Source organism: Athene noctua, chromosome 2 (assembly GCF_965140245.1).
Source record: "Athene noctua chromosome 2, bAthNoc1.hap1.1, whole genome shotgun sequence".
Lineage (NCBI taxonomy): Eukaryota > Metazoa > Chordata > Aves > Strigiformes > Strigidae > Athene > Athene noctua.
In genome coordinates this window covers 126,854,636-126,881,638 of record NC_134038.1, presented here as the reverse complement: position 1 = coordinate 126,881,638, position 27,003 = coordinate 126,854,636, and the positions used below count along the sequence as shown (strand labels likewise).

At 39.0% G+C, this 27,003-nt stretch overlaps 1 protein-coding gene across 5 annotated transcripts in view; it reads right to left on the bottom strand.

Moving 5' to 3' along the window:
- ADAM22 (ADAM metallopeptidase domain 22) overlaps nucleotides 1–27,003 on the bottom strand; it is a 132,606-nt gene that overhangs the window by 40,449 nt on the left and 65,154 nt on the right. For all 5 annotated transcript variants that reach the window (XM_074900232.1, XM_074900234.1, XM_074900235.1 and 2 more), the window contains exons 5-11: nucleotides 16,416–16,498; nucleotides 11,805–11,868; nucleotides 11,088–11,157; nucleotides 5,854–5,924; nucleotides 4,478–4,552; nucleotides 1,740–1,811; nucleotides 535–701 (exon numbers count right to left, since the gene is read on the bottom strand). In XM_074900232.1, coding sequence (XP_074756333.1) covers nucleotides 535–701; nucleotides 1,740–1,811; nucleotides 4,478–4,552; nucleotides 5,854–5,924; nucleotides 11,088–11,157; nucleotides 11,805–11,868; nucleotides 16,416–16,498 — 602 coding nt within the window. The remainder of the gene's footprint in view (nucleotides 1–534; nucleotides 702–1,739; nucleotides 1,812–4,477; nucleotides 4,553–5,853; nucleotides 5,925–11,087; nucleotides 11,158–11,804; nucleotides 11,869–16,415; nucleotides 16,499–27,003) is intronic.

Below are 27,003 nucleotides of genomic sequence, written 5' to 3'. Positions count from 1 at the left end.
GAAAATAACATTCTTGCCAGCTTATTCTTCCTATAGCACGTTTTTCTGGAGAACCAACTGTTTCAAGGAATGGAAACACTTCAGGAATCCTGCAGCATGCAGGTCACTCAACAAAGTAAAGCAGATCATAGTGCTTTTTAAGCAGGAAACCTCATTGGTTTCAAAACCAATGTTCTGCTTTTACAGGGCTGTCCATGCTCTACTGCCGAAGAAGCCAGCCTTTGAGGTGGAACCATGCATCACCTTCCAGGTAGCTGCACTTGCAGAGTAAGTAACTGCATAGAATAACCAAGGATTACAGCGCATGCAGCTTGGGCTTAGTACGTTAAAAACTCAAATGAGTGTCAAATCTCTAGTTGCACTGACAGGCAGTTTGTGCATTAACTTTTTCCCGCCTCCCCATCAGAAACATTATCTTCTGAATTATTGTGGATTACACATAGAACAGAAAGGAGATGCACCAGTCACTTGTGATAAGCAACCCCCAAGGAAAGAAAAAACCCCAGTAATAAAACGTCACACAAGGTTACGTACGAAAAAAGGTGAACTGCGTCACTTTTCTCTCTGATAAAATCCCTCCTATATTTCATAAACTCACGTAGGGTCACCAAGGGGTTTTCAGATATGGTGAACTTGTTATCAGTAGCCCAGGTTTCCATGGCAACCAATACTATCCTGGTGTTAAGTTGTTCTTTATATATCTAGTACATTAACAGAATGAACAAATATATTATGTCAAATAGAATAAAGGTGAGTTTTACCCCTTTTTTGTAATAGCTTGCATTTTTACATAACTAAATATTTAGCTTGTTCTAGCACACTTTAGATTCTCCCAGGTGATTTTATCTCCCTTAAAACCAACAAACAAACATGAAAACAAAGTACAATCTAGATTTTAGATTCTTCAATCAGCTCTCTCAGCCTGCAAAAAAGATCCCCTGCAGGTCCTACATAGGTATAGGCCCACAGAAGGGAGATAGGATTTTTGAGATATTACTACACAACCGTTCCAAATAGTTCAAAGATTTTGAATTAATGGGTCTTTTCTAATATCCAGCTCACCCCAGCGACACCCAAGGGCTCTCTTATACCAAACAGTGATCTACAACCCCACAATTTTCATGGTTATACACCTCTACAGGTGTATCTAACCTCATGCTGACTGAACCATCAGGGCCACCCCGATGGGGTTCATTCTTTCAATGCTGGGGGTTAATACTCCACACCAAATATTTTCCAGAGTAGGAACTGCATTTTTTCTTTTTCTAGTAATACTTTTCTGGGGTGAGGTGTAAAAGCCAGTAGCTCATCCAATCTAGCGTCATAAATATAATCCACATAATCCACCAGAATGTCCCTATTCTAACTCATTTATTCAAATGCACTTTCTCTGAAGAAATTTTAGTGCTTTCCAATGTCAGATTGTCTTTTGGGTTTCAGGTTGTCAACACAGGGACCCTGTCTTAAAAATTGTCGTATCTAAAGTGCTCTTTAAAACTCAGTCTCAAGGGATTGATCCAGCAGGATACTTAAATGTCTGAAGCCACAAAAAAATCTCTAAGGCTTTATGTTAGACAAAGGCTTTATATGTGGCTGACTGTGGTTCTTGATGAAAATTTGTGATCTTCGCATATGTTATTATTAGGTATACCATGAACTGACAACTCCTGCATCTATTGGCAGGAGAATCATATGACTCATCTCACACAAAAAAGAACATTTAGTTGAGTGATACTTACTAAATCTGCCATGTTCACAACCGATTTAGCATAGCTGTTTGTATGGCCGACTGACAAGCGGTGCTTTTTACACTGCAAAACAAACACAGACAAGTTACACATACAGACTTCAGAAAAATAATCTCCATTTCCAAAAAAGCACAGAGTTGAAACCCACTACATCAACAGTAAAATCCATGTGCAAGGCTTGGTCTCCTGTGATGAGTGTAACGTTAATAAGCAATAGTAGAAAATTGCTCAGAAATGCACATTGCTGATATACTTTACAACAGCTGTTGTGAGGATCTATTAATTCCTGTTTGGAAAGTACTCCAAGATCTTTACTGAAAAATGCTATAGGAACAGGAACACATTGTTACCCTCTTCGTCACCTTTATTATTGGCAATTTTAATGTTAATTCCAAATACCAATACAGAAATTAGCAACACAACTTCTATAGTTGAGACTCCTTTGGAGATGTTACCCTCAGAGTGCCTGCATTTGATTTTATTCTACCAGACTTTCTATTTTCTTTCAGTTCTCTCTCTTAAGCTGTCTTCTGGATTTGTTCATAAACAATTTCACATTCCCATAATGCCACAGTAACTGGTTCAAATCACTTTAGCGATCAGACTGCAATGGTACCTTTACTGAAATCTGCAATGCACTGCTCTAAAGATGACACTGAAGATGGATGTCCAGCTATTCCTATTTGCAGAAAAAAAACACTTATAAATGAGCACCATGGGTATGAAAGTCACAAGTATCTTAGAAGAATTTAGGACGAAAGGGCTAAGATTTTCAGAACTGTTTAACCATCTTGTGCCCCCCTTGCCTCCAAAACCAAGCATCTTGTGATACTTGATTTTGGAGTGCAAGTTGTCCATATTTTCTGGAAGTTAGGATCTTTTAGTGGGCAAGAAGTGCACAGCAGCTAGGGGATAGGAAAGGCATGCTTTCAAGAAGGAATGGGAAAACCACCAAAAATTAGGAAGTCACACTTATTTAAAAAAAGGGCAGGTCTGTGAAGCTAAAAATGACAGGATGAAATGAAAACGCTACAAAATAAATGGAAAGTGAAGCACAGGAATGAAGGGAAATAATTATACTACTCAAGTCTCTATTTGCAACCAAAACCTCAAACTTGAGAATACTTAAAGATGCTAGAGGCTGACAGAATATTTTTCAGTATACTAAAGCCTATTAGCCTAATTCAGTGTTTGGGTTTTAAAAGCTTTATTCCCCAGCTGAAAGCAGTTGGACAAGCAGATGAGAGGGCAGACAGGAGGGCACTGCACCCCTCACATCAGTAAGTGGCCACAGGGGGCTAGCAGGACACAGCTGGCTCCACAGACCACAGGAAGAAGCATGGGGTTCATTGCTCCTTCCAGAAGCACCTGGGGAGGGTGAATGGTGAAAACAGCTCCAACTCTGTGGGTTGTCAGCTCCACGTTGAGTGCCCCTGGAGTGTCACATCAACTGCAGGCACAGAAAGTAATCCAAATACACAGGCACGCTAGCCCAGGCCATAGGGAAAGGCAGGAGCCCACAGCATACACTTCCTTCTCCCAGGAGGAAATTACTGGCTTCTTCGACCACAGATGTTCACTGGCGTTTGCTTCAGAGAATAAACTCCTAAGTGGACTATTGCAGTAGCTATAATTAACCAAACTATGAAGCATTGTCCTTGGGGGTATTCGACCCAGACAGATAAGTTCCCAAGGGGAAAGTCGTGGCTTCAGGTCTTCAGGATCAAACACAATACCACCAATTTAGGGAATTCTGCATGCAGTATTGACCATTTTAATCCAAGAATTTATTACTATTCTCATCAAACTGAGCTGACAGAGGAGTACACTGACCAAGGACAGTGGCACATGCCTTGTACACTCCAATGTCTATTTTTGCCAATTTGGGTATTGCTTGAGAGAAGCTGCACATTACAGAAAGGGTAGATAAAATGTATAGATATATTTTGATTTTAAAGCCATAAAGGACCATAAAATCAACCAATGTCACCAGTTGGAGGGGCACCACCAATCTCTGAACTTTATCCAGTTACCTCAAGATTCTATTGTTTGTGTTTGACACTACATCTTCCAGACATACACTGTCTGGATTTGATGACTGCAAGTGATGGAGAATTCACCATTTCCTTTGATATTCCTTTCATTAATTATGAATCATCTTCACTGACATAAATCTGTTCCTTTTCTCACTTGGATGAGCCTGTTTTTTCTTCAATACACTAATCTTTATTGTATCTCGTTCCACTAAATTAAAGACCCTATTTATGTTCTCCCAGAGAAAGTATACAAGCTTAATAAAATCATTTTCTCTATATTGATTAGGTTGTATCAAAAAAAATCTAGTCACTATTAATCTCTCCATTGCCACCAGCTGCCGCACAATTGCAATAACTGCATTATTGACTGCTGAGTGGCTATAACTAAGGTAAGTGCTCAAGAAAGCCAGAAAGAAAATCATCAGCTTAAGTCACACTGACATTAGTTACTTTATGACAAGGCTTTAATTTATGACCCTTCTTTCTGACACTCAGGCCCAGTTGCATTCTTGGTGAAATTATCTTGCAAAAATTCAGAGGCAACTTCATCATGGCTAATGAGAACATAATCTCTTAAGGGCATACTGAATCTATTCTGGCCATATACTGTTCTTTATTGTAATCCTTTACAGACCAATTAAGACAATTTCATGTTAGTGATAATTTTAAGATGTTGAACTGTGTCAGTCTTACCATTAGATGATCGTTTACAATCATCAACTCAATGTATTTTGTTTCCTCTTCAACTTTACGTGGAATGAGACGAATCTAGGAAGAAAGTACAACTGTAAGAGGGTCTAATAGAATACAGAAGGAGTGTAACTGGTAACTAGAAATAGCTTCAGAAACCAAACTTCACAGGCATACATTTTTTTCTATTGTCTTAATTCTGGTCTCAGATATTGATAAAGCTTCTGGTGCTTAGCTGTGTCATTTTTAAAAAATCTTTCACATCCACCTGGACATTTATATGGTCTTAAACAAAGAAATCAAGTCTTTCAATCCATCTAATACCAAATCTAGGGTTTTTTGAAGAAAGAGAATTCTCAGTAGGGCCTTATCTCTAAAAAATGGCTTTCATTAGTTATATTTTTTTTTCATTAGTTATATTTTTTTTCCCACAGAGAAAGGGATCCCTCCTGCATTCTTTATGAAAAATATCTGTAGCAATTCTATTATTTATTTGCACACTGCTCAATTCACACAGTGAATGCACTAATCTCCTCTGTGTTACGCTTACTTTGCACTTAGAAGCATTTATGACGGTGCTTCCTCATGGTGTCCTTGTTTTCCTGGGTTTTCCAGGACAGTTATTACATCATTATGATTTAAAAAATGCAGAGTAATGGCTAGTTTATAGAAAGGTAGCAAACCACTTGATTCAAAGTAAGACTCTCAAGAATGATTTCTGGCATTCCTCCAATGGCTTTCTCACTTCTCTTTTGCCTCTGAGAGGCTTGCATTAGAGATGTTAAAGTCATCTTCCCTTCCCACTGCTCTCAGTATTTCATTTTTCCCTGCACTGTTCAGCCCCTCTGATCCACCTCTGTTTTGACCTGTACCATCACTTGAGCTCCATTCCTAAAATACAAAGAATTGCTGCTATCTTTCCAGGGTACAGACAAACATATGCACTTAGGGGCTCCCTGACTTCAATAAACAGGGAATGAACTCTCAGTTTAGAATATTTATTTTAAATCAAAATCACATGAGATTAAGTAACTAGTTGTCACTGTTGCAACATAAAAAATATTTGTAAATGTTTCATTAATTACAAGTTTCTGATAAAACTCTATACTCAAAATGACAGAAAATTATTTTAGCTACTTTTTCATTTGCAGTTTAGCAGTGTTTAACAATTTTATAACTCTTCAGGCAGGCAACATCCAAGAGAACCCAACAATGTTTTGTCTACATTAGATACCTCTTTTTGTAATAGCTGTATTAATATAGAGACCTCAGACCAAACCAGCAGCAGCAGCAGGACTCCATCTGGACAAATCAATTCAGCAGACACAAAACAAACTTGATGGTGATATTACTTATAAACAAGCATAACTGGCACATACCTGCCTTTTACTTCTTTTGTGTCTTGGCTTTACAACAAAATTCTGTGATGTAGTATTCATTTGCCAGAACTCTAAGCAGAAAACACAGGCAAATATATTGAACATTTACAAGAATATAGCCCAACAATTAGTGACACCGATGCCGCATGACAGTAGTGTGGCATTCTTCTGCACATCAGATGCAATAACAACTCATTTTGTCAAGTTTCCAGCTAGAAAGGAGGCAACGTTACAGATGCTTCCCAGTAACAGGGTTCTTATTAAAAACTCTACTAGTGATAATCTGGGTCTGCTGAAACAGATGATCTGTGGGTGTCATGCTTCAGAAAGCACAGCAGATGTTCTACACCAAAACTTCACCAACACTGGGCACGTAGTATTATTAGCACAGTGCTTCCATGGAGTGAATCACATTTTTGGGAATTCAGCAGACATTCACAGAGCTCTCGCAATAGCTATCTAAGTTAATAAGAAGAGCATGGAAGGCAGAATTAATGCTTTAAGATGATTATATTCACAAAGTAAAATAGGTTAGAGTTGGGAGAAACCTTAAGAGATTTTGGCAAGGCTCACTGTCAATAGAATATTCCTCCCTGCTAATCCCACTGTGCCTTTAATTTCTTAAACCTCTAAGCATAAGCACCAAGTAGTTTATTCTTTTGCCAAATCCCTTTCATCAAATCTATTACTAGCCGCTCGTGGAAAAGGACACATTATAAACTAAGCAGAAGACAATACTTGCTCTCAGCCTTTTGAATGTCCAAGAAGTATTTTTACATTTTTAGTTTTAGATTCATAGTCTCTGCCTCACTTTTCCCTATAAAATAGAAATATCTTTCCTTATCTTGTATAAACATGTTTACTATTCACATAACCCCAGGAAAATCTTTTTTTGAGAAACATAAATTGGATGTTTTCAGTTGCTTATTCTGTAGTATGTCTTTTTCTCTTGGATACTTTCCCTCCTTTGTGCTTTCTGCAGCTTTGGACATCCTTTCAATCTCCAGGAATTTAAAACTGCTTTCAGTATTCCAGAGTGATTTTACCAGTCCTGCAGAGAAGCAGACAGGATTATAGCAGCTGTGTAAATTAAGGTACTTCCAGTTCACGTACCTCTGTACATAATTTTTGGTTGTGTTACAGAATCCTGAACAGTTCAGTTTCACTGGTGAGACAGGTAGGTTTCTCACAGCTCCACCTGCCACCTGCTGCACATTAACTGTGCAATTTCTGCATGAGGTTTAAACAACAGGATTAAAAACAGTGCTGATAGGAATTTGATGGGGCTGCCATATGAGCAAAACTTTAAAACACAATGTTGAATTGCCCATCTGACAAAACATTACCAGGCGTAAGTGCTAATCTTAATCAAGAATGGCTAGTTACTGACGAGACAAACCAGGAAAGCAAAGCATGACCATTGTATTGTCTCAGCTAATCTTGGGGATCACACCATCATTTTTGTATGTGAAGTTTGCAGATATCTTTTTATGGAGGGGCGTGGACAACCATAGGCCCTTTGCTTAAAAATTACTTCATGATTACACCAGTGCACTTGAGGATTTTCTTTACAAAAAGCACCTAAAATAAATGAAATCACACCCAAGTGTCCCTATTTCTTGCTCAAAGACCTGCAGTCTCTAGAGCTCGCAATGATGAGAAACTAAATCTTGAAAACTTTTTCCAAATTTGTTTTTGATTCTGCTTTACATATGTTGATTAATTTAGTCTGTGTTCCAGTGCCACACAACTGGCACTAGGTTGTGTACAAACTGCTACTCAAACTGTCATTTTTGGTTTTATATCACGGTTAATAAAACTGGTAAAAATACAAATCTTAAATCAATGAAATAATTTACAATATGTATATAGGGTCTCAGATAACTTTACCAGCAAATGTGATCGTTTTACACACCATCGGAAGTCAGTCATCTCTAGAGGGGAATGATGCAGCCATTAACATCAACACATTAACACACATTAACACAGCGCTATAATTCATAAACTGGATGAATTCACACAGGGTGCATTTCCAGCCAGGGATCCTCAGGCAAAAGAACATGACCAGCAAAATCACAGGAAATGCAGATAGTTGATAAAGCCTCATGGAAATTTTGATGGGAATATATTACCTTGAAAAAGCATAACGAGGATTCATAGAATCATAGACTCATTTAGGTTGGAAAAGACCTTTAAGATCAAGTCCAACTGTAAATGTGGCACTGCCAAGTCCCACTAAACCATGTTCCTAAGTGTGACATCTACATGTCTGTCAAGGGACCTCAAAAGAAAAGGACATCTGCTATGCATTATTTGAAAAACAACACCTTCAGTAACATAGTGGTGTCTAAAACCATGCCAGAGCACTGTATGTCTCAATACAGATTGTGAGAAAAAACAAGTTTACTAAATTATGAAGTCAAATGTTCTAAGCATGCCAAGTCATCCATCCAAGCTTTCCTTATTTAAAACCCTCATTACCTCCTCATACCACTGCAAAGTACAGTACAATTAATTCTTTTCTGCAACAGCTTTGGTTTTTTTTTTTTAATACAAGAATGTAAAACGTACATTGCTATCAAACTGTGGTATAATACAAGAATGTAAAACGTACATTGCTATCGAACTGTGGTATAACGGTGTATGCTTTTGCTACGGATATCGAGTAATCCCTATTACTTGATTTTTTTTTTTTTCCTTTCTAACATCAATATTGAAGCTGATGACATATCCAGTCCATTCCTAACACAATGCTGAGTGTAAATCTTAGCCTACACACAGACTCTTTTAAAGATAATAAGAAAATCTTGACATGAAGGAAGATATCCTTAGGCTGGGCAAACTGATGAATCATGTAATTAAGTAATAAGGAATACTAGCACAGTGCTTGCTACTAACAATAATGATTCTGCTGCAGCACTTTAAAAAAAAAAAATCAGTGACAATACTATTAGCAATTAATTGCAAATATTGTTTAAAGAAAACCAAAAAAAGCCAGCACTCTCCAGACTGGCAGGGAAGAGGCAGTGCCAAGCAGACACGCTGGAGAGGCAGCAAAGAAGAAGGTGGTGGGACAGGGTGTGCAGCAGACTGAGGCGTGAACAGAGCTCCTGTGGGCACAGGGAAAAAGGTGGGGAAGCAGAAGGTGGTGTAGACTGCTCTTATCCTCTGGAGCTGTGGCTATGCATGAAGGATGACTTAAAAGACAGAGATAAATTGAATAATCACAGACAAAGAAAAATGGTGGGATTCCTAATGGAATATAATCTGTTACATCTACTCAAACTTTCACCACAAACCTCAGAAATACCTTTCCAAATGGCTTTACAAAAACAAGCATGGGCATGTGGGAGAGCAGATAAAGTTTATTTCTCCATATAGGGGATCCTAAACATGAAGCGATAGAAGATTAGCAAGTTATCCCTCTTATCCACATTACCAATATTTGTGTAATTAAGACCACTAGCACTCCACAATTAAATCTCCTTTTCAACCTTTTCTACAGTCTTGTAATTCTAATTCAATCTAATGGCAACATCTTCCATTATATCACATGCTGGGCTTTGTACAGCAAAGCCAGCAACTATTTACTTGTTATCTACAGTAAAATCAAAACTGTACAAGCATATCTGGATTTTTGTGGGGAAAAAAACCTGAAGCCCTATTGTGACAATTTTTTTTGAAAATCAGGAAGCTATGGTAGAGGTAAAATTGGGGGATTATACCTGCAATAACAGTGGATTATACTTTTCATAATTTTAAAAACAGAAAATAATTTTATTCCAAAATCTTGAAAACATAAAATTTTAGTATTATAAAATCTAGAAGACAGCCGATACATTTCTACTAAGTACCAGCTCTAGCAGTCTCCTACTTTAACAACCTGAGACAGAAGACTCATTTTAAACTCAGCAGTGGTTGCATTATTTCCAACCTTTCAAATGACATAGTCTCTAGAAAATGTGATAAAAGGCACACTTTGTTGTTTGGCCTTATATTCAATAAATTGTTCTCATTACCATCTCCACGGGGAGTAACCATGGTACATGTCTAAGGTGCACAAACATACCAAGTTTCAAGATAAAGTTATGTCCACATCCTGCACTGCATGATCTTTTTGTACTGCCCCTCCATCCACACGCCTCCTCCACTTCACCTGGACAATCTTTTGTGGAGGACGTGAGGCACCAAGCTGCAATACTGTTTTGTTTAGACTCAGAAAGATTCTTTCTTCAGAACTGAAATCAAGGTGACCCAATTGTAGCAATTTCCCTTGTTTTTTCTCATTAGCTCTCTGAGTGATTTGCTTAAAAACCAGCAAACCTGCACACACTGTGCTCCAGGTAAGGACCCATCTATGTGCAGTACACAGCAATGTAAGATCCCAGATCCAGCTGTTACCATAGGTCAAACAGTTTCTAACAACATGACTGAACACCTGTAACTCTCCTGGAGAAATTAGTCTAGAAGTGGTTTCTACCAAAATGACAGTGTCTACAAAGGACAGTTTTATTTATCTAGGATATATTTTGTAGAATAGGACAACGCATCTGTAAAACTGGCAAATCCTTGACAGAATGGGGATATGCCATAAATACTGCAATTTTAGTTTCAATTAACAACTCAACTTCTCAGATGAAAACTAATTTTTTTAAAAACCTCTTCTCCCTCCACACACAATATAAACTGTTTGTGTTGCATCACTAAAAGCACTTGAAACCATTTCCGCCTCCAAATTAATTTGTTCCGAAATGCATGACCCACACTACAGCCAGTACTGTGAAAAATGCTGTACAGACTGGAGATGAAAGTCACTGAACAGCAACGATATCTGGCAAGTTCTTGCCCCCAGTCTTATGCTCATACCATGGTACTCACCTTGTATCTTATCAATCCCTGGCAATGTGGGGTTTATTTTCATCAACTTTAGGCTACCCCAGCCCTTTCCTTTCTACAACTATAGGCATATAATGCAGTTCATAGACTGCATGACTTGTTAAGAAAAACATACATCACAACGTGAAGGTCTGGGAGAGGTTTGATTCACTGGATTCAGGGTTTGTTTTCCAGTGCTTTCAGTGTTTCAGATTCTTTTTTTCCAGTGCTTTTTTATTTAATCGGGAAAAAGAAGAGATACACAAATTTACAATATACTATCAGAAGATTATCTATCAAATACAAATAACAAATTTGGTCTTAGACTAAAACAAGTAATGAATACTGAAAAATCGTACCAGGTGGCAGGTCATCTGGAGGAAACTCAATCAACTTGGATTTGTAAACAGAGTGGAAATGGAAGTCATCCTGAAATAGTAAATAACTGCATGTATTAAACCTGGATAAACTAATCCATCTCATGAGCATTAAACAGACATTTCCAAAGGTCCTTGTTATCCAACACCAACACTAGTAAACATGCAAGTTGCAAGGCACTATTACTCTACACTCCTCTTTTTCACAACTGTGATGTGATCACTAGCACCACAGTTAATCATCTTTCACTTGAAATACCTGAGAACATCAAATGGAGTGGCTGAGCACACTTAGAGCTAGGCTTAAGAGAGCTGCCCAGTGAACATCAGCTTGAGTCATAGGAGCTGCTGAACTGGAGTCAAGGCCAAACCAGTAGGAGAGGAATGTAATGAATCCAGAGTGGGAAATGCCAGAGGAGGAGACAGGGCACTCACAGGCTTCTGATGGCTCCAAGGGACCCTCATCACCCTCTGGTGCTGCACTGCTCTACATCCAAGTGTTACCAATTACACAAATATACACATAACACTGCCTGATTTTTGGAGATTTACTTTTGTCTGTGATGATGGGGATGCACATATGAGGTAAATGAGCTGGCAATGACAGGATGACCCTTTGGTCCCAAAGCCTAACCTGTTGTACCCATGATGTCTGTATTCAACAAACAACACAGCAGGACTACTGTGAGTTCTACTTACCTCTGAAGTGTAGTTTTCATCTGGTTCAATAAGGTAAGTATGATTTCCATCATAAAACATCCCACTGTCAAGAGCAGGAAATGTAAATACTGATTTAATAAACAAATACTAGTGTAACATGGAAGTAAGTTTCAGAAGTTCATATATTTTAAGAATTTAAATATTTAGAAAAGGAAACAGTTAAAAATGGTTTCAGGAACTGAATGTAATTCTGAGTAAATCTTTTGTTTCTTCACTTCAGAAGGAAAGATATTCTCTCCTGTGGTGATATAGACTCTTCTTTCTACCCCAAAGCTCCTCTACCACAAACATAAAGACAACAAAAATTGGCTAATTTAGCCAACAAAATCCAGTTCAGAGCCCCCACTCCCATGCAAGAGAGGTCTACCTGAAACGGATAAATAAGGGACCTGTCTTTAGGAACACGTGTATTTGTAACATGCCTACAGCTTTCCCCCAAATAAAAATATTATTAAATTAAATTGATCCTTAGGTTTTAATGGTTTTGATTAACTCTTTCCTCAGTATTTTCATACAGTACCAAGCACGAAGGGCATAATGGGCTGTTTTGGACATAGAGGGCTGTTTTGGGCATTTCGGCAATAATAATTATGACAGATGTCTTTTTTTTTTTTTTAACTGAGTTAAAGTTTGTATTTCTAGGAAACATGAATGGCTATATGCATTATCGTATGAATATAGACGTTATATATGATGTTCATGATAAGGAGATGGGAAACTCCATCAGACAGGCTTCCAATAGGTTGTGGTGAAAAGAGACACAGAGGACCAAGCCTCCTGCCATATCCATGGTTCTGGCAAAGTACTCATGGTCTCTTTCTTAATGGCATAAAATCTTCTCAGCCACAGAAATCTGAAGGTCATTCATGATAGGCACACTGCTATGTATCTCAGAAAACCTGTCACTTTGCTTGCCCACACACAATCACCAATTTTCCATATTATTATAAATTCCACAGTTCAACTCTAAACAAAGAACAAACTGAACTGTTAAGGCTCTCTAAATGGATGGAGATAGACTGTAACAACACCACCAAATGCTTTTGAATTATCACTCGAATGTACAGCAAAGGTGACATCCATTTTGCAAGGATGTTTTCTATTAAGAGTTACCTTAAGTTTACTTAGGTAAAGAGTGTACTGAGGTTAGCCTTTAACATAACGCAGGATGTAGAAGTGTGGTTGAATTGCACCTTAAAAGAAAGTGCTGATACAGACATTACTCTCTAAGAGCATAAAACCAAAGAGCATTTCTTGTATCATTACCATTCCGATCTTCAACCAAATCAGCTTTTTTTTTTTTTTTAAATAATTTTTCCTTTATTGCAGTGGCACACACACATGGTTGGGATTAGGCTGTATCAGCATGTCCCTTTCAAAGCACCACTACTAAGGGCTTTAAACATGGCCATAAATATGAGCTCTAAGTTCAAACTTGGCACACAGTACACAACAGCAGCATGAAAGCAAGAGTATTTATTTATTTAGACTACTCTTTAGCAAATTTTTAGGCATCAAAAAAACCTCCATCAGAATGATAAACAACAAAATCAGATACTTTTTTTTTTTAAATGCAGCTTTTTATTTTTTAAATTCATTTTGGTTCTGCACTGGACCAGATGCAGTCAGTAAAATACTGTCATTCTTTTTCTGACTCTTAAGAAATATAAGCTTGTAAAGCATTACAGCTATTGATGAGCATACTTCTCTTACTATTATTCATTTACAGGGTTAACCACGTAGCATTCAGAGTAGCTTGTGTTACTGACTGTATAGCACCTAGTGTGACCATGAGTGTATCTACAATTTAAAGCTGTTTCACCTTTCAAATTACCTGTGCCTATTCTTTAGAAATAAATACTGCCTATGCAGCTTAAGATAAATATTCTAGCACCTGCTGAAGCTTCTTTGCCTGGGAATAAGACGAGGTTTGAGAACATCCTGCGGCTCTCAATCAGGCAAAACTTCCTTCCCTCTAATTGCAACTTCACTTAAAGCACAGTCTGCAAGATGAAGCACTATCAGCAAACAGCTTCTCGTGCTACTGCTGCACTCAGCAGCACTGCCCTCTGATCAAGGCACTCAACAGTGACCAGAATAATGGTCACGGCTGACCTACAGCTCTGACATGCCCACTCAAAGCGTTCATGGCTCTTTTCCAACCGACTTCAATAGTCTAGTGCTCTGTGAACAAATTACACGCTCACAGATGTGTTAGAGAGAAAGCAATAGCAAAACACTATTTCCAAAACCTGAATTTTGATTATGTATATTCTTCAAACAAACAAATTTGTAGTCGTTCAAGTCTAATTTGCAGTAATAACAGCAGTTTTTATATTCACCACCAGTGGGCAGCAAAATCATAGACCAACCTGGTGTCTAAACCCACCGACTGCGAGTCGTGCCTGACTACAGCTTGTTAATATCCCAGCAACCAGTGTATTTTGCATTCAGAGGTTTTTGTGTTAACTCATAGGAAACTGTGGTTACTGCATATCCCACAGAAAACAAATCCAAACAAAATGGGTCGCTTGGAGTTAAGGTTCAAGAGATATATTTTTCATTAGCAAAGTCAGTAAGAATAGAAGAAATTAAGAATTTTAAGCACTGTGTCAGCCAGTCATCTGATTAATTTAACTAATACAAGGAAGACCACAAGATAGACATTACCAACAGAAGAACTCACAATTTATGATTTAAAAACCACAACATTTTCTCACATGTATGAAAAGTTCAACTGTTAGTGGCCAAGATCTAGGGATACTAATAAGTAAAAGATCAGCATGAACTTTGGGAATATGAAGCTTATTACTCTATTAAAGGCATCTGTTCTTGTGCGCTTCCTAAAATTCATGAAAGTAAAGCTCCTGCCCTACAGACCTTATTAGAAGATAACTTTCCCCAGCTCCCCTTATTCCAGCAAGCCACTTCAAACTGTGGTTGGAGCTAAGGAGCTCTGGTTGCCAGTCTGAATTTCTAGTAATTACTTAGCATTTAAAATCGACTGTGGAGGAGCTAGTTGGAAATGCAGCATCAGAGAATGTGAGTTTAACACAGCTCAGGAAAACATGACTGGATGTTGAAATTACCAGCCTGCTATAGTAAGCTTCATATTGTGTCTTGCGTGAAGGATAACTCTGCTGAAACTTTATTGTATCACAAAAAAGGAACAAGAAAAAAAAAAAGAAAAAAAAAAGGTACTTCTCATGGGAGAGCTGAATACAGGGAAAAAAAATGCATCTTTCATCACATAACTGTGTTAGAAGGGACTAATATGAGTATCAGGCAGTTTAAGAATACAGAGCAGCAAGAGGGTCAGCCTTAAGAACAAGCCCACAAAAGAAGGGCAGGAAAGGACATTCACTGGCTCTCCTTCCTTTCTGCTTTTTCTCCTAGGAGTTAGCAGGGGCCAAGACCTAATGGATCACTGCTAATGGAAGCCATTCAGTGGCTCAGGATGCATTAGGACGGTACTATTTTTAGGCTCACTGTCCATAACTGAAACTGGGCTCTAGTTTCTTGAGCTGCTCAACCTTGATCGTAAAAGAGATAAACACAGCTGTAAATCAGAAAAGTGCAAGGATGACAAGTCTTCTGCATGTACTCTCGCCCTTCCTAACAAAGAATATACAAATATAAAAGAAAGACACTACTTAAATATGTGTACTTATATGGTTGATACCAAAACTACAGAATAGTTGAGATAGCTGAAGAAATCTTCTTCAGTTTATTGTCTAAGTCCTGCTTCCTCAGAAAAATGCAAAGTTTAGGTAATCTCCACACAGGCTCACTTGCTACCCTGACTCTTCAAGCTGATCTCATTATCAAGAGCACCGAAATCCTGTAATTCCCAGATTCCAGCAGACACTGAAGTTACCTGGTTGCTCTGAAAACCTGACTAGCATCTTTCAATAGTGCCGAAGGTAGACAGGTCCAAAAGCTGTACAATCAACACACAGCTCCATGTAACCTTCAGATGACAGACACTTTAATTATATTATCACTAATATTATGTACTTTTAAAAAAAATTATTGTGAATTTTATATCCTTTCTCCCAGATTTTCCAAGATTTTACTATATTAAAGTATTATCCCATGCACACAGCTTAAGGCCAGCAATTCTGTGAAGAAAATGGATAGGACTCTACACTGACACTTTCCTTTGTAACGAGTAGTAAAGAAAGTTAAATACTTCATTGTAGCAACAAGAAAAGAACACAATTTCCAAATGGTTCATGTCAACACTGAAAGTGGGTTTTACCCTTGTAGAATAAAATGTTTTCAGCTACTTTTACTCTTCTATCTCTGTAATAAATGACCTTAAAACAATACCAGGCCACTGTCAAATATCCTCAATTTAAAGGGAAAAAAAAAAAAAAAAAAAGACATGAAGCTTGCATGCTTTGTCAGTGAATTTTGAAAACAAATAAGGGTTTTTCAAGGTTCAAATTAAACCCATTTTTTCTAAAGTACTTAATAATAGTGACAAACTAGTAGGAAAATAAATAGCATTTCTTTCACTATAAACAGCTTTATTTTGTTTAAAAGACTAATAAGCAAAGGCCAGTAAAAACAAAACAGCAGACTTACTGTAATCCATGGCATGTTGACAAGGCAACAAATGATACAGGATTTCCTCGAATTTCTCCCTGATAATAGCAATGTTCTCCTCCCTGAAATTGGAAATTTGAGACTGTAAATCCACAGGACATCCCACAGTATCACATTCCATCCTGTCAAATACTGCTTTTTCATAAATATCTTGCCAACCAACTGACATGGCACCAAGAATTTACTATCACTCACAAGGGTGTTCATCCCATTTCATTTTAGCCATGGTTTGGTACCTAGACAAACATCACCATGCCAACTCTCTGTACCAAACGAAGATATTTTTCAGTGTGAAATCCCTGGCATCCTGAGACAGATTTCAGAGACAAATGACTTCCAGAAGTGTTCCATCTTTCTTCATTGACTAGGAAAAGAATTGGAAATAGGGGGCTTACACTCAACACCTGGCCTGCACATGGCTACATCAGACAAGATGAACTCTGCTCTGAGGGTAAGGCAATTTCCTACTTCTGGGGAGAAAGGTATACTTATGAAATAATAATACTTGATTAAAAAAGAGAGTGAATCAGAAGTGCTCATTAGTGCTCCAAAACTAGTGAAAACTAAGTATACCCAGGCAGTAAAGGAATGCAACAAAAATTAATACTTGCCTCTTCTCTTTTGCAAATAAATATACACCTTTCAAATCAAATCCAGCAGACCTTACTCAAAAAATTGCCCCCTTAGTTTCACAGAAGTCAGACCAATAGAAAAGTAAGCCCTACTGCACATGCACTGAATGTATTCAGTACTGCAGTGTCAACATTTGTATGCAAAATTAGAAAAGCAATTCAAACATCCCTTAAATTCTCACTGCCACTCCACCCTGCAGAGGAAGCTACCTATTAGTGTCTTGCCAAATTCAGCTATGTCATATTACTGCACTACTGTTGGTTAAAGGACTGTGAAGAAGATTTTCAGAAGATGTCAACATTTTACAATTTCTGTTCCCTACCAGAAAAAGTATGAATAAATCTACCTAGCCTAATGTACCCAGGCATGTGAATATTTATGTCCATTTACTGCAGGGAGGGAAAGGCATGACAATTACTGCTTTTTCAGAAGCTGGCAGTTACTCGCATGATGCATAGCACAGTCATTTTAGACATCTGACATGAATGCTGTCGGATTTTATTTTTCAAATACCAAAAAAAAGTCAAGATCAGGCAAAGGCAAAAAAACACACAGAATATGTTTGCAGTTTTACGTTTTGATCAGGAAATCCTGTTCTGTTTTCTACAAGGCATGCAAACTATTTTTGAAAGTAACTACAAGTGTGGGTGCCCCTGTTTTGAGGTGCTCTCCTTAAGACAGTATAGGAGACTGTTTGTCAGAGCATGGCTGTTCATAGGGAAGGAGGCCTGATCTCCACCTGGTCACTGGAAGCCATTAGTTCCTCCACAAAATCTTCTGAAATGCGACACTTGATCCAACAGATGATGAGTCTGACACTGTTTGACAGGCTTGTTGCTTCACTCTCAGAGGAAAATCCCTGTGGCATATCTTCCGTTAAAAGTGTTACACTTTTTTTTTTCTTCTCAATTTCTTTCAATCTAGTTATTTCCTCTCTTCTACATACTGCTTCTTCCTTTCACTTACTGAGGTGACAGCAGCCACCTCTGGCTGACCACCCACCTCGGCATCTTTTTCTCTGTGTATCTGGTACGGATAAGAGAACACCTTCAGAAACTGACCTGCAGAGTGATCATCATGCTACCCACCATGGGCATCTTTCGGCTAAGAAGTCTGCAGGAAAATGCCACTGGTGCTACACAGGTAACGCTTGACTAGCTGTGCTGATGTTTATCTGGCTCATGTGTGTGAGAAGCTCTGGGGCCGACCCTCCATACCAGGCTACAGCGGGGTGTCTGGTGGAAGACGTACAACCCCTCACCCTCGGACCAGCACGTCCCAGGACCATCAAGCATTTGGGACTCGGAGTACAAGTGAAAAGGAGATGGTTTGAGGTTCTGCTTTGCACTCAAATGCATTTCAATCACCAACTTCCTAAATTACATGGGATTTTAGACAGCCTACATCTTTGTTTTTCCTGAAACCTTGGCTCATTTTCTCTATTTTATTCTGCTTTTTTACACCTACTTACTTCCTGTATCTTAGTTATTTTAAGCTCTCTTCAGTTGAGGTTTTCTTTCTCTCAGTCTGCAGGATGTCCCCCACTACAGGATCACAGTACTGCTTAAGGCTTTCAGGTCTTTCCAGAATATATGAATAAAAAGTAAACAAAGAGAGACTCCAGTAACCTAATAACAAAACTAACAATCAACTATATGGATAAGCTAAAACCTTACATGTAATAAAATACTCTCTGAACAGAACTCTTGCTATAGTTTTCCTGTAAAAGATATAACTGAAATAAACACATAAATATGGGAATAGTACTGAAAAGACTATCAGTAGGGAGTTGTACAGGGTTCTAGCTGTGGAAGGAATTTGAAATAATTAGACAAATTTGTTTGTTGTCAGAAAATGTAGTTAATGTGTACCAGAAGTAGAATCTCAGGCTCAATTAGTTTGCAAAACCATGTCTTTGTAACCAGGAGGAACATTTTTTCATACTAAGAATCCAAGTCTGTGGCTCAAAAGTGTGTTTTGATCTTTTTAATGAGAATCAAATAAATGCCCCATGATAGTACCTCCAAATTAATTTATTCCATAATAAATCCATGAACAAATTTTTATGCACACAAATTTAGAACAGAAAAAGGTAAGAAAACCAGCTCTAAATTCTTGCCTAGGAAAAACACAACTCAGACACACAAATCCTATTCTATTTAATCAAATCAATTCAACTCATTGATCTACTGAAGTTCACAGTAGTTCTGATGGAGACAGAAATATAACTCTGATCTCAGTCTCAGGGACCAATTCTCACCACTACAAAACATTTATTTCTATATGCTAACATCTGGCGGATATATTTTACACATGCATTTCTGTTCCTATCAATATAATGTAAGTCACCTTGAACCAGTTAATAAAATTTAAGGGGTTTAAATGAAAATAGCTCTTTTCAAGTACTTGATGCACTAGTGATGTGTTGTTTTTTTTCGGAAGAGAACTCTTCAATATAAGAAATCCTGCTGTCAGGATACACCTAAGTATAGTTCTGAGGATAGTTAAAACCTCAAGAAGGAAATAAGAGGCTATGCAGTGAAACCAGAAGGCACTAGCACTGGATGGCTCTGGGAAGAGTGATTGCCTAGCACTTCTTAACAGTTTCTCAAGTAGATCAAACATGCCAGTAACATGTGGCACGTGGCAGGGAGGGTACAAATTGTATGTTGTACTTTTGGGAGACTCAACAGTTCACAAAACCTGTGATGAGAGAAGCACTTAAATCTACAAAGTCCGGGACTGGTTCTGTACTGAGAGTCAGGACAACTACAGGACAGTGTTTTCTTTACAGCACGTGTAATTTTGGACAAGAAGTTTACTGTTGCTGCCTTCCTATAGTGCTGAGGCTGAAATCCCATTGGTTTTGACATGTACTAAAGCTCCTTTATAGCAGGTGCTGTAATAAAATACACTGTACTACAGGAAGAATCACAATATATGAGAGATCTAAGACCATCAAAAGACTAAACATAATCATGACATCTATCTTCTTTTACTCTGCTCTTGGAAACACTCACTGAAGGACTGGAGCTGTCTCTTCTCTATTGGTATCTGTGGCAATGAGACAGGAGCTGAAAAAAAAAAAATCTTCATTTTTCTCCTAAAAATATTCTGGTCCTATATGAAAATTAACTTTTCCCCCAAGAGCTGAAATTAGCATCGTTACCAACAACAGTTAGTTCAGTCCAGAGCATCAAGGGTGTTTTGTGAAGAGCTATTGGCTTCCTGCAGCTATTAGGAGTCCCTCTATGCTCTCTCAAAAGCAGGCAGTAATTGCCCATCTCAGCAAATCAAACCTCCACACTGGCCCTTGTCAGCTACTGGGGAATGGTTTAATATAAAGATGAGGAGGAAATGCTCTTCTAACATGCCAGTCGTCAATGCAAGCAGCACATTTACCCCTTTCTGCTCCAAGACTGAACCTGGCCAGTGTAAAGTCTGGGACAAAAGTAGGCTAAATATCATTTCCCATGAGACAAGGTCAGCCTGGTGACAATGCCTGTGACACAGGCCTGCCACACACATACGCGCACACTCATGCCATATCCAAAGGCAGTCTAATGCTACAGCAGAGAGAAGCTCAACATTTCTGCCTCCACAACACGCACAGCCACTGTTCCTGCTGTGGTTAGCATAACGCAAAGCCAATTTTCTGCCAATGTCTGTAGCACGCAGTTGTCAATTTCCTCTGTTCGGTAATTTCTCCTTCCTTCATGAAACCTCTCTGCCTTATTGGTGACTTACAAGAGCAATACAGAATATGCAGATGTTTAATAAGAAGTCTACTGATTTGGGAAGCTAAAAATGTAATAACACCCAACCCCACCCCCCAAGAAAATAAGAATAGCCCCAGAGTCAATTAAAACGAATCATTATGGTAGCGGTCAATTTATGACTTAATCTTCACCTTGATGCTTAAATTGGATAATTACATCAAAATCCAGTACTAGAGGTATCGTGCCCTGTGAACTGCTACAGCGTGCAACCTTTTTTGCCCACGTCAGTCAGAGTTTCCCTGCAGCCTGCCTGGGTACGTACTGTGGCAAAGATACTAAAAAATGAGAAGGCTGAGACGTTAGCAATGCAAGTTAAATCTGTCCCCATTTTTATCCTCTAAGATAGTCTGTCCCTGCCCAGAGAGGCACCAGCTGCTGAGAGATGAAAAACACATTAACCGATATTCACAATGAAGGGGGAAATAAGTAAAGCAAAAGAACAGCCACAACAGTCAGTGATGGCGCAGTTCACTGTTATCTGCAGTCTTGGTGAAGAAAGCATCTGCTGACCATACACTGACAGTGTTTGTTATTCACCTCAGAGACACTATGACCTTCCCAGGGGAGGAAAATTAAGGATGCACATTCATCTGCTTTCAAATAACACCCGACATCACATCTTCGAGTAAGCAATTTTCTGCAATTAGGAGAGGTGCTGGCCATTAAAGTCATGCTACAGTCAGGCACTGATCCTGAAATTAATAACTTCTTTCTTCCAGCAGCTACATATTCCTATTTTAACACTCATAAATCCAAAGGAAAGGAGATTGCTGGTCTAGTTTAGATCCTAGTAACACAGCTCCCTCCTTCCCTGCAGCAAAAAGCTCCCAAAAGGCCTGCTAAGGACCGCGCCACCATTCTGTGAAGCACCAGATAACAATTAGCTTCTTAAAGAGCTACCCATCTTGGGGTCACTAGTTTTAAAACTGCTTCCTTAGTAATCACTTAGATCTATTTACATATTATTGATGCTTGCACAAGTTTTGACTTGGTCATAACTAAGACAGCATGAGAAAGAGCAACAGGAGAAGAAAATGCACACCATCTCGCTGAGTTCTACAGCAGAAAAAGACTTGCTACAAATGGGTTTCTATTTGTAAACAGAAAAGTCAAAATGGAACTTTGACTTGTGTAACTGCGTCAAGGGAAAATCTCTTTTAACTGACATGTGCTTCAGCAAAGGCGTGGGCTCGGCTGGTGGGGCTGTACTGTCCCGCAGCGGAGCCCTGGGCTCGGCCCTTACACAGCTCAGTAACTTCAGGGACCCTGGCATCACCTCTTTGCAGAGTAAGTTCCTGGACTTAGCTGCTGTGTACTGTGGATTCCCAAAAGCCAACTGTTTCAAAAATGGGAATGGTGCCCTCCCTTTGTAGGAGGACAGCTATCACACATACTCGTACAACACAGAGCCAACATGCTGTAGTGACATTAGGTTATAACACTATTTCAGATTCTGAAATCAGAAATATGGATTCCAAAATTAGAATAAAGCATCACAGCTTCTAAGGCTTCTCCACAAAATGCCCTTGTTTAAAGACTGTTGGCAGCACTCTTAAAAAACATAGACACACGTGTACGTGACAGGATCCTGCACGCAGGCGACTCGCTCCAACTGCCATTGGTGACTCATGGTAGGTGCTTTCAGCAGATGGTGTGTGCTATCAGCCCAGCTTCCTGGTTCGGAGGCCAAATGAGGCTTGTGTTTACTGCCCAGTAGCTATGAGAGAAGATGCTCCACAAACGTAGCTGCAGGGTGTGGAAAGAGAGCTCATGCCAGTGCAACGCCATCTGGTCTGGGACCTGTCTTGGCATCTGCTTGGAAACAGCCTCTTGACTTGCCTTGTCTTAGCTTGGTGTTAGAGAAAATTATTTTAATTATCAGCTGCCGGATAAAGATGAGGCAGAGGAGAACGGGGTTGGTTACCTCTTTCTGCCTACTCTGTTGTCTTAAAGTCAGTTCTTGTAGCAGTGCCTAGTGTCTCTGAGTCATGGCATACAAGTCATTTTAATGACAGTCATTCTGCCCCATTCCTGCGTTCCTGTATGTAGGAAAAAGGGAGCAAACATTTTAAGGGACTATAAAGAAATTCTTCACAATCTACCCATACTAATCTGTCACATCAGTTCATCAGCCTACCCTGAGTCTGAAGCCAAGTTATAAGCTCATGATGTTCAAGATAAACACAACACAGAAGATGAGATGTTGGCATGTACCTATATGGATACCAATCAGTCAGAAGAAGATAAAAGTTCTAAGTAAAATGGAGAAACATACTAATTAGATTTCCTTATTGGCTCAATATTTCTGAATGATAGAAACTTCTCTTTAAGTGAGAATTCACAGAGCTTGAGACTGTGTCTAGAAACATTAATCTACTGTATATAATACAGTGTCAGTTCAGTATCCATTGGGAACAAGAGATGTGTCTAGGCAAAGCTATTTACAGAAGTCAAGATCAAGTAAGTAAAGATATCAAGCTAAAGCACACTGAAGTCTTCCACGGAAGTGTTCTTTCGGAAGTACAGCGGCTTCAGTTTGCTTAGCTTAATTCCCCCTCAAAGGGATTAAGTTAAACCCAAAAAGATACATTTATTTTTTAATAAAAGCATCTACAAAGGGATTTAATGTTCTTTAATGTTATAGCAGTAGTTAATTTCTCTCAGCTATACTCAGTCCTTGTATGGTCTGAGTTTACAGAACACTTGGTTGATGACACTCTCTGCCTATGTTGTCCATGTTGTACATACAACATATGCTGTATGTTGTAGCTCACGGAATATAACTCACGAGGTTCACAAAGTCTGGCAGGACTTTTCTGTAAATACAAGCACTGGACTGCTTCCCTGGGAGGCACATGAAAACCACAGCAGAGAGTACTCAAAAGGTATCTCCTGATGGTCATAAACTCACATGACTTCTCACTTCAGCAGAACCAAGACTTAATCACTGGGACCCACACCCACAATGGGATGTGTATTTTAAGCTTTTGATGGTTTCTACTTTCTGACAATTTTTTTCCCCTCCAGGACTAGCTAAAACCACTGGCTTTAGTTTTTTATGTCACAAAGAAAAGGAAGACAAGATAATTAAACCTGCAAGATCCTACATGAGTCACGATCAGAGATTCATTCTAGCATAGTATATTCAAAAAAATGGCTTGGGAAGGACTCTTAATACTGAAATCTGCCACTTTTAATTTCCTCCTGGTCAGTAGCAGGATGTACGTAGAAAGTAAGCTAGTAATAGCAGGGAGATAAACAGATATAAAAAAATGTTAACGCAAATGTACATTAAAAGTGCCCATCAGGTCAGACAAATGCATTATATACAAGGGCTAATTATCTTGCCGTGGTACCCCACAGGAGATACTATGTTTTACTAAATCCCAAAGGGATTGCCTTCATAATTCAAACAATGCTAAAACAGGAAAGTGAGATATTTCTCAATATCCATCGACTCAGCGTGGCAGTGTGACTCTGTTGGGGGGAAAAAAAAAAAAAAATGTCCAGAGTAACTGAAAACACACAGCAATTTAAAAATTTTCTCAACTCTTCATCAGGGCACAGTAACATTAATTCTAGCCAAAATCTATGGGAAGTAATTTGACCAGTATACTCTGGGACCACATTTCCCTTTGAGATGGCAGCATCCTGTAAGGTATGAACCATACAGACATTCCCTGCTCCACTACTGCATTCTGATCTTCTTCTTGTGGAACATGCAATTTAGGAACTCCCATCATACAGAAAAAATGCCTATAATTAGTCCGTAAGTGAAAGAAGTTGCTATTTGTTCTATCCGATTTCATCCCATTTTTATTTACTCCAATGGTCAAAGACAGCCAGTTCTCCATCTGATCCTTCTGTGAAACGTAATGCTTCCCAGTTTTGTACTGCTAGCAAATTTCATTAATATTCACATACTTTTTTTTAACCTAAGTCATTAATGAAAATATTTGACAAGAGCTGTCTGAAGATCAACCTTGCAGGAATCCCCTCCTAAACTGTGTCAGACTCACAGACTCCCTGTCAGCTCTTCTCTGGCTAGTTTGCTATCAGTAAAAAGGAGATTATGGCCTAGATTTATTAATAATTTGCCATGAAGCAAGCAGAGCTCTGTTGAAGGAGTAGGAGAAAGAGCTCTGACAACATTATGGGAACCCTTATTCAAAATCTTCTCTTAAACAAGCGAGAGTGATTTTTCTGGTACTAACAACTTATCTAGTCTCTGGACACAACCAAAAAAGCACTGCCAGAAATAGGCATATATAATTCCTACATTATTTATGACTTGTTCCTTTTCAGTTTCTTTTCTCCCCCAGGGGCTCATCATCAAGTTCTGCAAGCTCTGGGTACACGCACACAGCTCCCCACCAGCTCCAGGCTCCCAGGGCAGAGCCTGCCTGCACTCCCCTCCCATCCCCTCCTACCAGCCAAACTGGTGCTCTGGTTTTCAGGAAGAAAATCTAATCCCTCACAGGAAAGCCTGTTTAGCACACAGACTTTTCTGGCAAGTTGAAACACCTTCCTCTTTGGTTACAAAATGGTGAGTTATCAAAAGCTGAAGAAAAATTCCAATTCTTCTGTTGAGCTCATACAGTGAATGCCCTTAGAACTGGAAGAACCTTGCCATAAGATTGGAAACATACCAGTCAATGATAAATATGACATGCTCACAGGCTTGGTGTTTATTCTGGCTGCACTGCAAATTATTGTAGCCTTATGATCAGTTTGTACCTGTGGCGATACAGCAAAATGTTGAAACACTACTTAGGATAAGGTCTCATCAAATACAGGCACTAAGACATGGCAGACACAGACATGCCCTCAGTCAAGAGACTATACCATAACAACTCCTCCAGTAGACCGGATTTGAAGGAGGGAGTTGAAAAGCAATGTCCATCATGTCAAGGGTCCCCAGCATGCTCTGGCTTTTCAAGATTTTAATATTTTTCTCTCTTCTATATTATTTTCCTTAAAAAAGGGCATTTAAAGAGCCCTTCAAATACACATCACGGCACACACAAGCCGAGACTTTAATCACAGCAAGGCAATGAAGAGCAGCAATTTTCCCCTCTTGTGCACAGGCATTAGAACAGCTGTAAGCTACAGTAACAGGATTTTGCTCCTGCTACTAGCCAAACAACACACATAACAAAAGGAAATAATGACTATTTTTGCAAACTTTGAGCTCTACTTTGCTGTGCAGCATTAAAATGCATCTGCCCCACAACCCTCATTCTCCAAACTGCAATGACGGCATCTCTGCTAGAGCCCCCACAGAGCACCAGGGCACGTTGGGGCACCCCAGCTGGAGAGGACGGCTGCGGGTGGTTTGAAGGAAGGCACCGGGCACTGTCCTGCCCGTGCTCACTGCTGCACAGGCAGCGGCTGAGCACCACGGCGGCCAGCAGTGTGGCTCAGCACAGCTTGGGATGGATACAAAGCCACAAGGCAATCTTAAATCGCAAGGCAAGTTTGGCCAAAGCTTCTCCATCTGCACTACAATGGAGAAAAACAATACCTAGCATTTAATGTTACTCCATTTATGTTGTTCAGTGCTATCACAATTACGAACACGCTGTGAAGTAGAAGCAAAAAGCAACGTTCTTTTATGCTGTGAGCACTTTTGCTGTAATTTTGTGCCCATAATACACATACTGTGTTTATACCACCACGCTTAAGAATTTTAGGACTGCCTATGAAACACAGTTCTTTCTAGGTGCATTTAAACATGCCATCAAAAATTCATGGCATTTATCTACCACAACTCTACCTGCACAAGTTCTCTAACTGGGATCTGAATTATTTTCATTGCTTAATTTTTTTCAGAAAGCAATTTTCTAAGAACTTATAGAATTGTCCAATGTTTGGGGGCAATACAGGCAGAAACATTTATTTCTACACTCTCCAAAGAGGAAAACTGAAACATTTCATATGAGAAAATGTCGCTGAATAGATTTCAGTTGTTCCTTCTGAGGGAGAAAAATCCAGCAATGTGAATTACTCAACACTATAGCTGTTTTTTGCCTTTCATCTCACTGACAGCATCAGTGACAGAATGATAACCCAAAAAAAAGAGAGAGAGAGAGAGAGATAAAAAGACACGGAGATATATTGCAGCAACATTAAGCATACACAAGTGGAGTATTTAT